Source organism: Cucumis melo, chromosome 8 (assembly GCF_025177605.1).
Source record: "Cucumis melo cultivar AY chromosome 8, USDA_Cmelo_AY_1.0, whole genome shotgun sequence".
Classification (NCBI taxonomy): Eukaryota; Viridiplantae; Streptophyta; class Magnoliopsida; order Cucurbitales; family Cucurbitaceae; genus Cucumis; species Cucumis melo.
In genome coordinates this window covers 22,373,233-22,386,082 of record NC_066864.1, presented here as the reverse complement: position 1 = coordinate 22,386,082, position 12,850 = coordinate 22,373,233, and the positions used below count along the sequence as shown (strand labels likewise).

Below are 12,850 nucleotides of genomic sequence, written 5' to 3'. Positions count from 1 at the left end.
GTACATATATATGTATAACCATCGAAGATGATTGTAAATAAAAAAGCTTACTTAGATGCTCCAAGAATTTAAAAAAGAAAGATGTCAAAAGTCTAAAAAAGAAAGATGTCAAAAGTATCAAACACACCTCCTTTAATAGAGAAAGTATAGGAGGCTGCTACAATGTAGTAGTTTTACCATGTTAAATGCAAGAAGCAAAAAAAGTACTTGAATTTTGTAGCAATGATAGGTCCATACAAATTTACATTTTTATTATATTATCGTTGGATGATATCTTATTTTTCTGTGGTATCTAAAAGTGTTCGGGCCAGTTTAATCTCACACAATTTCACTCATTTGAGTGTAAAGAAAACTCATAGGATATTAAATTCTAGGTAGATGACTACTAACTACCGTTAGTCCTTATCAAAGTTATGCCGCAAGACCAATTCATAATAGTTTCAAGTGAATTATTTTACACAACCATGAAAAAAAAATGACCAAAACAAATGGGGTTATCCAAAAATGAAAAATATTTGATTTCTAGTAGGCCATGAATTGTCAGAACATATATACAAACAAGGCTTGCAATTGCAACAGACAAATCTCCAGATGTATCCTTCCTCTATGTGAACATATTCAGAAAGCTCAATCCTCTGTCTGTTAAATAAGTACCACAACATATATAGAATCTGGACGTACATTTAGAAACCTAGATGTCCATAATATGCTGCCATGCATAAATAGAAAAACTACCGTAAATACTAAAAATAAGTGCAACCATAGACTTGAGCATTGATAGAATGAGAGATATAATGCTCAGCCACAAAAGCACATAAGATATACCTTAGGAGAAAGAAGTAGTACGAATCATAGGGTTCTATCATGAGGGTAGCATTCTAACTCCCTTTATTCTCAGAATGAGACCGAGCCGTAGCCCTTCCAACAGAGGCAGAGAAGGATAGGTTCTCATACGACTTTTGAGCCCAGGCTTTCTTGTTATAGGACTTGTTTATGGCTGCGAAGGCATAGTAGATTGAATATGCAAGTCATACAAGGAAGATCAGAAAGAGATCCCTGCTTTCCTCTTCCTATATCTTTTCATTCCTCTTTACCTTTGCCTTTTTATTCTGTCCGGACGTAGAAGGTGTAGGAGCAATTCGGACGGAAGAAAAGGATGAAAGCAATAAGAGGATATAGGATAAAGGATAGCATGCTAACTTTGTGCAGATGAGACACTTTTCCATAAACTTTACGGTAGATTAGCCCTGAATTCCACGAATGATTAAAAAACTTGTAGGATAACAGTTATGAAGCAATTGTTTATTGATTGCTATAAAGAACATGTGAAACAAAATTTGGTCTAATGAGCTGGAGACGCCATAGAATCTGAATATATCTCTCTCTTCAAATTCTCCCAAACTTCCATGCCTCTTGGATGATGATTCACATACCTTTTTAGAAATTCATTTTCAGTACACGAAACAATAGTGCTCATTTGCAATATCCGCTTGATTGTTCCTTGTTCCTTGAGCCAATTATACATTAAGAATCTAAGAGTGACCCTCTTAGTTGTATAGGAAAGATATGAAGGGAAGCTTATTATTGATGAAACAGGATACCCCAAATTATTTACAAGAAAATCTATCTTTTCTTCTATTATATCTTTTGTTTGGTTAAGAATTTTTGGAGCGTCTTGAATCATTTTGTGAACATCCTTCTCATCAATGCCAGCTTCCACAATACAATCAAACCGCTCTTGGAGCTCCGCTCCCTTACCCCTTAACAGTTTTTTCATCTTCTTTGAGTTTTCTTCCAGTCCTAAATTCAACAAGAACTGAGTTTTCTGTTGCTTTGATCTCATAATATCTCCAGAGCCTGGTAATGGTAGAACTGTTGTTCCGACCTTCAAGTTCTTCAATTCTTCCGGATTCTCTAAAATATATTGACAGAGCCGTTTCTTCCCAACATTCAATGTAGAAAACAAGCTCTTAGTCGTTTTCAGAGTGTACGATCCCAATATATGGGGATGAGATCTGAAAAGGTATTCTATCTCCTGCACACCCATGTTTATTTCATTGAAGACCAAAAAGCATTGCCTCATATTTGAAACAAACTTACCAACTCGGATTTGAGGAAATTGCAAGAACATGGAACATATCTGGATCGTTGAGCATCCCATTTTCAGCAACAACCCAATTAAGGAAAGTGATCTGCTTCCTGAATCCTCAAATAAAAGATCTGGATGTTGGCTGATTAAATCAGCCAACTTCTCCTTACTGCAACCCATCTGTTCAAACCAGAAAAGCAACCCAAGAATTTGCTTCCAATTATAGGAAATACCATTCGTCAGTTGTTCTTCAACCCAGCTTGATTCAAATCCAATGTTCTTCAATTTTTCTAATACCTTGACAAACTGATCATTAACACCACCAATCAATAGATAGGGGTTAGAAACAACAAATCTAACAACAGTAGCTTGGCTGAGACCAAGTTTTTCGTATGCTTTTAACTTCGATAACAAAACACCATAGTCATACCGAAATATCTGAGTTGCCTCCTTGTATATCTTCCCTGTCTTATTTCGTTCGATTCCATAGTTACACAACACATGAAAGTTCTCAAGCAATAAATCATCATCACTCAAGAACATCAAATTGCGAGGAAGAAACGCACTATACTCTGCAGGTTGCAAGCCCACACTCTCAAAGAAAGGCTCGAACTCATTAATCGGATTGTATCGTAAAAATCGCATAATTGACCGCCCAATATCACCCTCATGTTCAACTTTTGCTAGAAGTTTTTTAAGAAAGATTGGGGAACTTTTACTCATATTCTCAGCATCTAAAAATCCAATCCCTCGAGTAGAATGTAAATACTCCAACAACGCAGCCTGAGCTTTCATTATAGTGGGCCGATAAATCCGATGACCGTTTCTACTATGCACATTCAACATTCCTCCAGAATTTTCATATTCTTCCGTTTGGGGAGCCTTTTTAGTTCCATAAAATCTATGGTTTGAAGCAACAGAGGAAAACCTAATTCCCCAATACAAGACTCTAACAAAGTTAAACTTGCTATCAGCAATAATGGAAGAAGAAAGCATGGAAAGTTCTCTGAGGTTTTTTTGCAAGTACGACATGACAGAATACACAATGTATGCAGTTCAAGCTACATATAAATCATAAATTAAAATTTCAAACGGTACCTCTTCGGAAGATTGAGAACTTCAGCTGTGTTTGAGATTGAAAAAACTAATGATTCGCCATTGAGAATTTGTAGATTGAGAATACGAGAAGTTTTTGCAAGTGTGCCGATGCTGCTTTATGAATTTCAGAATTTTAGGGTTTTTTACTTTTCGGCTAAATTACAAGAATGCCAATAAAGAAACTTATAGGAAAAATATCCTCTCAAAAATATTTTAAACTATAAAAAATTGGTTAAAAAATATCTTTATCGATAGTCTTAATTGGAAGCAGTTAAAATGTATTTCAAAAATATCACAAAAATTATTTTGTTAAGCAGATGAGACGATGAAATACGATAGTTTGTTGGAAAATTACCAAAATATATATATATATATATATATATATATATATATATATATATATATATATATATATATATATATATATATAATAATGGAAAACCAAACCAAATGGGTTAAAGAGATTTAGGGTGACTTTTGTCATTTTATCCTCCTTGCCCTAAAAAAATGTTACTTTTTTAAACTAATTGCCCAGACAACCATTTTAAAGGTCCCAAATGGTAATTGTCCAGTTCTTTTAAAAAAATATGTCAAATCTCTCTTTACTAATCTCATGACTACGTGAAGTTACATTATTACCCTTATGTTATTCCTTTTAAGGTTTATTACATTTTCCTCTTCTTCTCCAGCACCAGCACGACACATCTTCTTTGCTTGACTTTTTCTTCTTCTCTAGTACAACATCTACGCAATAAGTGAGAGATAAAAGGAAGATGAACAAGATTGAGGAGAGATGAGTGAGAGATGATATATGGGCGAGAGCGACACCGAAACATGAACGAAGCTGAGTAAGAGATGGGCCAGAGCGATATCAAGAGATTAGAGAGCGACAAGGCAAGATTAGTGAGAGCGATACTAGCGAGAAAAGTGACAACGAGAGCATAGAGATTTGTGAAAGAAAAAGAAGAGAGAGGAAGATGAGCGAGAGTAAGATGGCTTTCCAAGTGCGTGCTAGACATATAGAAGAAGTTTATGAGAGTAATATTCCAAAATCATTTTTAATTTAAAAGTGGGTTACTTTAAAGATAAGGGTGACATAGTTTTCTTATTTAAAATTAACTTACCCCATTGTTCTATATCTTGCTCTAAAGTCAATTATGAGCTTAAAATTAACGATAAAAAGGGAACATAGTTGTTTTAAAGCTGAACAATATTCATATACAGTTAGTTGTTGGTAATGGCATTGTTGCTTTGCTTCTTAAACAATTAAATCAAATGGATTCAACGGATATGGAGTTTGATGGAAGTGAGACTTCAAAAATTGTACGAGACGAAGATATGGATGCCAATACAAATGACAAAAGTAAAACTATCACTACAAGAAATCAAGAATATCCAGATGCATAAATCAATGTTGGCAAAAACAACATCGGGAGACAAATGTTTCCCCGATGCCATATCCCCTACATCGGTGAAGTTTACATATCCTAACGCAGTGAAATTGACGTTAGGCTAAGGTAGACATATCCCAACGCCAATAACATGAACGCCAGGGAAACTGTGACAATTAAATATATATTTAATTTTCCCCGACGCATTTTGAGAGACGTCAGGATAAGCTTCCATATGTCCAATGCTTGTGAACAAGGTGTTGGGAAAGAAAAACGATTAACAAAAGTTGACTGGTAATAGTTACCGTAAAACAATTGACAAAAATAAGCCAACAACAGTAAAAAAAACAAACAAACAAAAATTGTGTATAGAGTCTTAGACTTTTTTAAACTTCATGTACCGCAAATGTGCTTCTTCTTTTTTTTTTTTTTTTTTAATGTGTGCACATATAAAGACATATATGTACATGCCAACACATCCATAAAACTCTGCTATTATAAATTTAAAAAAATAAAAAAGAAAAAAAAAGCACCCAACTCTAATAGGGAAAGTATAGGAGGCTGCTACAATGTAGTTTTACCACGAAGAAACAAATAAGCATTTGAATTTTGGTGCAATGGTAGATCCATACAAATTAAATTTTTTAATATATATTGTTGGGATGATATTGTATTTTTCTTTGGTATCCAAAAGTGTTCAAGCCAGTTTAATCTTATAAAACAACACACTTTACCTTACAACATTTTAGTATAAAAAAAACACTTAGGATATTAAGGTTAATTTTCATAAATACAACAAAATACTAAAATATTTACAACCTGTTTAACAAAACTTATAAAGTTAGTCATTTTTAAATATTTCATGTTTGTCTTTCCTTCTTTTGTTTTTTCACTGCGATTTTTTTCAATCGTTTTTCTGTCTTTCCATCATCTTTCTTCTTTTTCTCTTGTTTTATGTCGTTTAGATTTGGGTAACAAAATGAAATTTCTTTTTATCTCCTTTGTTTCTTTTTTTTTTTTTGCCGCTACGATTTCTTTCCATCGTCTTTCTTCTTTTCCTCTTCGTTTAGATTAGGTGTAACGCTCCGAAAATTTAAGGTAAAATTTTTCTCGTTTTATGTAAAGTGCAAGTTGATATAATAATAATATAACATTAATTATATTATTATTATTAATATATATTTTATTTGTTATAATATTAATATTATAATTATTATTATTAATTAATATTATAGAAATATTATTATTTCTAAAACAATAAACATTATTATTACATAATAATAAATTATTATTTATTTAATATTAATATTATTAATATATTAATATTATTACATTATTATTATTATTAATCATATTATTATTATTATTATTATTATTATTATTATTATTATTATTATTTAATTTAATATATATATATATATATTTAAAAAAAAAAAAAAAAGAAGAAACCCTAACTTACCGCGCGCGCCGCCTACCCCCCCGGTCGAAATTTTCTCTTTTCTCTTCCGTTTCCTCCTTCCGCCGCGCCACCGCCCCAAGCTTTTTCTTCTCTTTTCTTTCCGACGGCCTCTCTCCCTCCCTCTTCATTTCCGTTTCAGCGCCACCATCACCACCATCTCTCCTTCTTTTTCTTCTCCTTCTTCTTCTTCTTTACAGCCCCTCACCGACGACGGCAGAAGCACGTTCGCCGCGGCCTCCATCCCTTTTCCGTTTCGCTTCCATCGGCCGGCGCTTCTCCACCTCTCTCTCTTCGTTTCTACCACCGCCGGCCGTCTCTGTCTCTACCACCAGCAACACCTCCTCCTCCGTGCCGTCCGGTGCAACTCATAAAATCCGGGGTAAGCCGAAGACCGTCGCCGCCATCGCCGGGTTGTTGTGTCTGTCGTCGCGCGCCGCCGAGGTGACCGCGAGCCGTACCCGAGCCGCCATCCTTGTCCGAGCCGAGCCCCAAGCCGAGCGAGCCGCGAGCCGAGTGAGCCGAGCCGCGAGCCGAGCCGCGAGCCGAGCAAGCCGAGCCGAGCCGAGAACCAAGCCGAGCCGAGCCGAGCCGAGCCGAACCGAGCCGAGCCGAGCCGAGCCGAGCCGAGCCGAGTCCAAGCCGAGCCGAGCCGAGCCACCTAAGCCTTCCTTCCTCCACTTCGGTTCACGGTGAGTCTTCGGTAAGGATTGTTTTGATGAATTCCCTAATGTTACCCCGTCCGATTCGAGTTTGAATGTTGGATTAAGATATGGCCCTACTTTTCTCCCTTGAAGGTAGTACAGAGTTGACGCTTAAGTTCTCGGGTTCCGCGGCAGACCTGGTTGGAGATAGCTTCCTTTCCTTGGGTAAGTCAACGGATAACCTTTTAAAACAACTGCTACTAAAGTCACCAACTAAAACTTTCGTGTTTCGTTAGGTAGATCTGTCGAGCGTGGATTTCGATCGAGGGGCATAACCGAGTTTCAAGTAAGGGTTTTCTTACTACTGGACCCCGAATTCAGACTGAAAACATAGTAATCCACAGGGGATTACACGGTAGTGACTGTACTGAATAACTGTATGCGTGTTGACTGTTAAGTACTGTTATTATATTTGTCTGATGTAAATATACTGTGACTGCGAGTTGTGGATTGAGGTTTTATGTTGATGGACCTTGAAGTTACGGTTCAGTATGTAGTGAAACACTGGTCTGGATGTGGTTCATGGAATTTGGACGGAGATGGACAGTGAGTCCGATTTTGTTTGGTTAGTCGATTGGACCTAGGGTTTTCCCTATTGGTGTGCGAATCGGTAATGCATATAGCAACTGAGGGTGTAGATGTTTAAGCCTATACTATCTGACTGACAAAGCCTATGGCGGGACTGTGATATGAATGCCGTTGGGATGTGACTGATGTAGACAGTTTAGTTTGGACTGAGGGGTAACGGTTAGCTTCATCTATGGGGTAGTGTGCCTTACAGATATGTGCGTCCTTCGGGAGCACCAGACTGATATGTGCGTCCTTCGGGAGCACCAGACTGATATGTGCATCCTTCGGGAGCACTAGACTGATATGTGCATCCTTCGGGAGCACTAGACTGATATGTGCATCCTTCGGGAGCACTAGACTGATATGTGCATCCTTCGGGAGCACTAGACTGTTATGTAGGGTACCCTCGAATAGGAAGTTAACTGCTGTCCCCTAACGGGCCCAGTAGTGGGTCCCTTACTGGGTATGTTTATACTCACCCTTTCTCTTCTTTAACTTTTCAGGTAGGGGTACAGCGAGGGGCAGACCGACGAGAGGCAGGAAGGATGCGTGAAGGCCATATGGACGCGTCTGGTTTTCTTATCGCTTCCGCTATGTATTTTGTCAGAATATTTTGACTTGTGATTTTGAACTGGTGACTTGGTATTTTATTTTGTGACTTTTTGACTATTTAAAATAGGGCCCGAAACTGTCTTTTGTAAGATTTTTAATGTTTTAATGAATCGTAACTGGTCCGTTTTAAATTTTATGTTGAATGGTCGAGTTTTGGTGTTTGGTAGTGACCTCAGCTTAGTCCGGAAAGTTGGGTCGTTACATTAGGGTAACCAAATTTTAAAGAATAGATATAAAGAATCTTGAAAAAAAAACATTTAAATTGAAGTAGCAAAATTTAAACGATCGTGTAAAAAAACCAATCGTATACCAAAAGAATTAAAAAATAAAAAGTTCGTGTACCAAATAATCTTGAAAAAATAAACTATCATGTAAACAAATCTAAATGATCGTGTACTAAAAGAATCTTGAAAAATTAAACGACTGTGTACCAAAAGAATCTTGAAAAAATTCGTTTAGTTAAATTTAAACGATCATGTCAAAAAGATCGTTTAAATTTGGGACAACCAAATCTAAACAATTGTGTGTAGTCAAATCTAAACGATCAAATATAAATGATTGTATAACCAAATTAAACGATAGAATTGAAAAAATAAATCGTATACCAAGTCTAAACGATTGTATACCAAATAATAGTCAAATTTAAACGATCATGTATCAAATAATAGTCAAATCTAAACGATCGTATACCAAATATATTATATATGTTCTGATTGACGAAGCATTTTTTGTATTTTTCATTGTGGACCAATAAACTTTTTCTATTTTTGAAATTATTCTATACATCGTAAATATTTTGTTATTTTATTATAATTTTGAAAAGACTCCATATTATAAATCCTAGGTAGATAGGTGATTACTAACTTTTTAGCCCTCATCAAAGTCAAGTCTCTTATTTACCACAAGACCAATCCATAAGAGCAAACTATTTTATACAACCATGTAAAAAGGAAAATGACCAAACTGAATGGGTTTATCGGAAAATGAAAAATATTGCCACAACGTATATACAAACAAGGCTTGCAATTGCAAGATATCAATCTCTAGATGTATCCTTCCTCTAAGTAAACATATCCAGAAAGCTCAAATTTTGCTTGTTAAATAAATAGTTACAAACTACGACATATACAGAATGTGTTTATCGACATCATTTAGAAACGTAGACATCAATAATATGCTCGCCATGCATAAATAGAAAAACTACCGTAAATCTAAAAACAATTGCAATCACAGACTTGATCATTGAGAGAATGAGATATAATTCTCTCTTTCTATAGTTATTCCGTATCTTTGCAACAAGAAAGAGAAGTTATCATTATCTCTTTCCCTAGGCTTTCTTCCTTTAACACTGAAATTAGGAGAGGTGTCGGGTGTATTCTCTGGGTCTGATCTCTTTCCCTAGGCTTTCCTCTGCAAAAGAATGCCCAACTTTCCTGGATTTGTAAATACTAAGTTAAAAGAAGCTTGAATACACTGTGAGCAATGTGCAAAACCATGTGTTACACTGCCCCAAGAAGACCACCAAAACCTGTAAATGGTTAACAAATGTTCATAATAGGAAATAACTGAATTCGGATGGAATGGAAGTTCCGACGGTGTTGTGAGCAACAGACAATTTAGCATGCTAACTTACTTTGTGAAAATGAGACAGTTTTCCATAAACTTCACAGCAGATTAGCCCTGAATTGCATGACTTATTGAAAAACTTGTAGTAGAACAGCTATGAAGCAATTGGCTATCGTTTGCTATAAAGGATATGTGAACAAAATTTGATCTAATGAGCTGGAGACGGCATAGAATCTGAATATATCTCTCTCTTCAAATTCTCCCAGACTTCCATGCCTCTGGGATGACGATTCACATGATGTCTTAGAAATTCATATTCCGAACAGGAAATAATAGTTTTCAATGCTGACATCGGATTGGCTGTTCCTTGTTCCTTGAGCCAATTGTACATTGAGAACCTAAGAATAACCAATTTAGTTGAATAGCCAAGATATTTAGGGAAGCTTATTAATGATGAAACAGGATACCCCAAATTATTTACAAAAAAATCTATCTTTTCTTCTATTGAATCTTTACTTAGGTTAATGATACGTGGATAAACTTTAATCATTTTGTAAACATCCTTCTCATCAATACCAGCTTCCACAATACAATCAAACCGCTCTTGGAGGTCCATTGCCTTACCTCCAAACACCTTTAACGCTTCTTTCATCTTCGCTGAGTTTCCTTCCAGTCCTAATTTCAACAAAAACTGAGGCTTCTGTTGCTTTGATCCCATAACCGATCTGTCCTCAGAGTCTGGTAATGGAAGAATTCTTGTTCCGTGCTTCCAGTTCTTTAATTCTTCCGGATTCTCTAAAATAAATTGACAAATCCGTTTGTTCCCAGCTTTCAAAAATTTGTACAAGCTCTTGGTGCTTTTCAAAGTATACAATCCCAATAACAAGGGATGAGATCTGAACAGGTATCCTATCTCTTGCACACCCATGTTTATTTCATTGAAGACCAAAAAGCATTGCCTCATATTTGAAACAAACTTACCAACTCGGATTTGAGGAAATTGCAAGAACACGGAACATATCTGGATCTTTGAGCATCCCATTTTCAGTAACAACCCAATTAAGGAAAGTGATTTGCTTCCTGAATCCTCAAATAAAAGATCCGGATGTTGGCTGATTAAATCAGCCAACTTCTCCTTACCGCAACCCATCTGTTCAAACCAGAAAAACGACCCAAGAATTTGCTTCCAATTATAGGAATTACCATCCGTCAGTTGTTCTTCAACCCAGCTTGATTCAAATCCAATGTTCTTCAATTTTTCTAATACCTTGACAAACCGATCATTAACACCACCAATCAATAGATAGGGGGAACAAACAACATATTTAACGACAGTATCTTGGCTGAGACCAAGTTTTTCATATGCTCTTAACTTCGAGAACAAAACACCATAGTCATACCGAAATATCTGAGTTGCCTCCTTATATATCTTCCCTGTCTTATTTCGTTCAATTCCATAGTTACACAACACATGAAAGTTCTCAAGCAATAAATCATCATCACTCAAGAACATCAAATTGCGTGGAAGAAACGCATTATACTCGGCAGGTTGCAAGCCCACACTCTCAAAGAAAGGCTCGAACTCATTAATCGGATTGTATCGTAAAAATCGCATAACTGACCGACCAATATCACCCTTATGTTCAACTCTTCCTAGAAGTTTTTTAAGAAAGATTGGGGAATTTTTACTCATATTCTCAGCATCTAAAAATTCAATCCCTCGAGTAGAATGTAAATACTCAAACAACGCAGCCTGAGCTTCCTTAATAGTGGCCCGAGAAACCCGATGACCGTTTCTACTACCCATATTCAACATTCCACCAGAATTTTCATATTCTTCCGTTTGGGGAGCCTTTTTATTTCCATAAAATCTAGGGTTTGAAGCAACAGAGGGAAACCCAATACCCCAATACAAGACTCTAACAAAGTTAAACTTGCTATCAGCAATAATGGAAGAAGAAAGCATGGAAAGTTCTCTGAGGTTTTTTTGCAAGTACGACATGACAGAATACACAATGTATGCAGTTCAAGCTACATATAAATCATAAATTAAAATTTCAAACGGTACCTCTTCGGAAGATTGAGAACTTCAGCTGTGTTTGAGATTGAAAAAACTAATGATTCGCCATTGAGAATTTGTAGATTGAGAATACGAGAAGTTTTTGCAAGTGTGCCGATGCTGCTTTATGAATTTCAGAATTTTATTTTTTTGTTTTTGGACTAAATTACAAAAATGCCTAAAAAAAACCCTTTATAGTTTTGGGTGAAAAATATTTCAAAAATATTTTTAAACTATAAAAAATTGTTTCAAAAATATTCTTAAACTATAAAAAATTGGTTAAAAATACTCTTATAACAAATAAATTAGCCATTTTTTAAATGTTTCAGGTTTGTCCTTTTATTTTTTTCTCTTTCTTGCGTCTTCTTCCTCTTGCGATTTTTTTTTATCGTTCATAATATTTCTTATTTTTCAATTCTTTTCTTACGTCTTGTCTCTTTTCTTTTCTGATTTTTTTTTACTTCGTTTAATCTTTCCATTGTCTTTTTTCTTTTTTTTTTTCGCTGTGATTTTTTTCCATTACTTTCTTCTTTTCCTTTTCTTGACTGTGTACAAAAAAATAATAAATCTAAAAAATCGTGTATAAAAAATCTTTAAAAAAATCATTCAGATTGAAGTAGCCAAATGTAAATAAATCATCGGTAGATAAATCTAAACGATCGTGTACCAAAAGAATTAAAAAAATTATTTAGTCAAATTTAAACGATCGTGTAGACAAATCTGAACGATCGTATAAAAAAATAAACGATCGTGTAGTAAAAGAATTTTAAAAAATCGTTTACCCAAATCTAAACGATCATGTAGCCAAATCTAAACGATCGCATAGACAAATCTGAACGATCGTGTAGATAAATCTAAACCATCATATAAAAAAATAAACGATCGTGTAGTAAAAGAATTTTAAAAAGTCGTTTAGTCAAATCTAAACGATCGTGTATCAAGATTTGAAAAAAAATTGGGATACAAATCTAAACGATTAAAACTAAACGACCGTGTAACCAAATTTAAACGTAACAAAATTAAACGATCGTGTAACAAAATTAAATGATAGAATTGAAAAAATAAATTGTAGTCATATCTAAACGATCGTATACCAAACAATAGCCAAATCCAAATCTAAACGATCGTGTAACCAAATTTAAATGTAACCAAATTAAACGACCGTGTAACAAAATTAAACGATAGAATTGAAAGATAAATTGTAATCATATCTAAACGATCGTGTACCAAACAATAGCCAAATCTAAACGATCGCAAATATATTACGCGCACGTTGTTGACGGGGCATTTCTGTTATTTTACATG

General features: G+C 35.2%; 2 protein-coding genes across 9 annotated transcripts; both read right to left on the bottom strand.

Annotated features, from left to right (window-relative positions):
* Nucleotides 1-494: 494 nt before the first annotated feature.
* On the bottom strand, nucleotides 495-11,684 carry LOC103486062 (transcription termination factor MTEF18, mitochondrial-like). 5 transcript variants are annotated; one of them, XM_051088468.1, is made up of 2 exons: nucleotides 11,555-11,684; nucleotides 495-3,017 (listed from the first exon to the last, which is right to left on the bottom strand). In XM_051088468.1, exon 2 carries the CDS (start codon nucleotides 2,933-2,935, stop codon nucleotides 1,343-1,345), a length of 1,593 nt encoding a protein of 530 aa, XP_050944425.1. In that variant the 5' UTR covers nucleotides 2,936-3,017; nucleotides 11,555-11,684; the 3' UTR covers nucleotides 495-1,342. The 5 variants fall into 5 exon arrangements, with proteins under 5 accessions (XP_050944425.1, XP_050944424.1, XP_008442100.1 ...); XM_051088467.1 differs by having other exon boundaries at nucleotides 495-3,038; nucleotides 11,555-11,681; XM_008443878.3 differs by lacking the exon at nucleotides 11,555-11,684 and adding an exon at nucleotides 3,188-3,345.
* On the bottom strand, nucleotides 8,876-11,556 carry LOC103486064 (transcription termination factor MTEF18, mitochondrial-like). Of its 4 annotated transcripts, XR_007822999.1 has the most exons (3): nucleotides 10,111-11,556; nucleotides 9,554-9,884; nucleotides 8,876-9,448 (listed from the first exon to the last, which is right to left on the bottom strand). XR_007822999.1 is itself a non-coding variant. In XM_017044043.2 (2 exons), exons 1-2 carry the CDS (start codon nucleotides 11,486-11,488, stop codon nucleotides 9,826-9,828), a joined length of 1,437 nt encoding a protein of 478 aa, XP_016899532.1. In that variant the 5' UTR covers nucleotides 11,489-11,556; the 3' UTR covers nucleotides 8,876-9,825. The 4 variants fall into 4 exon arrangements, 1 of the variants encoding a protein (XP_016899532.1); XR_001762206.2 differs by having other exon boundaries at nucleotides 9,554-11,556; XR_001762207.2 differs by having other exon boundaries at nucleotides 8,876-9,353; nucleotides 9,554-11,556.
* Nucleotides 11,685-12,850: the final 1,166 nt, after the last annotated feature.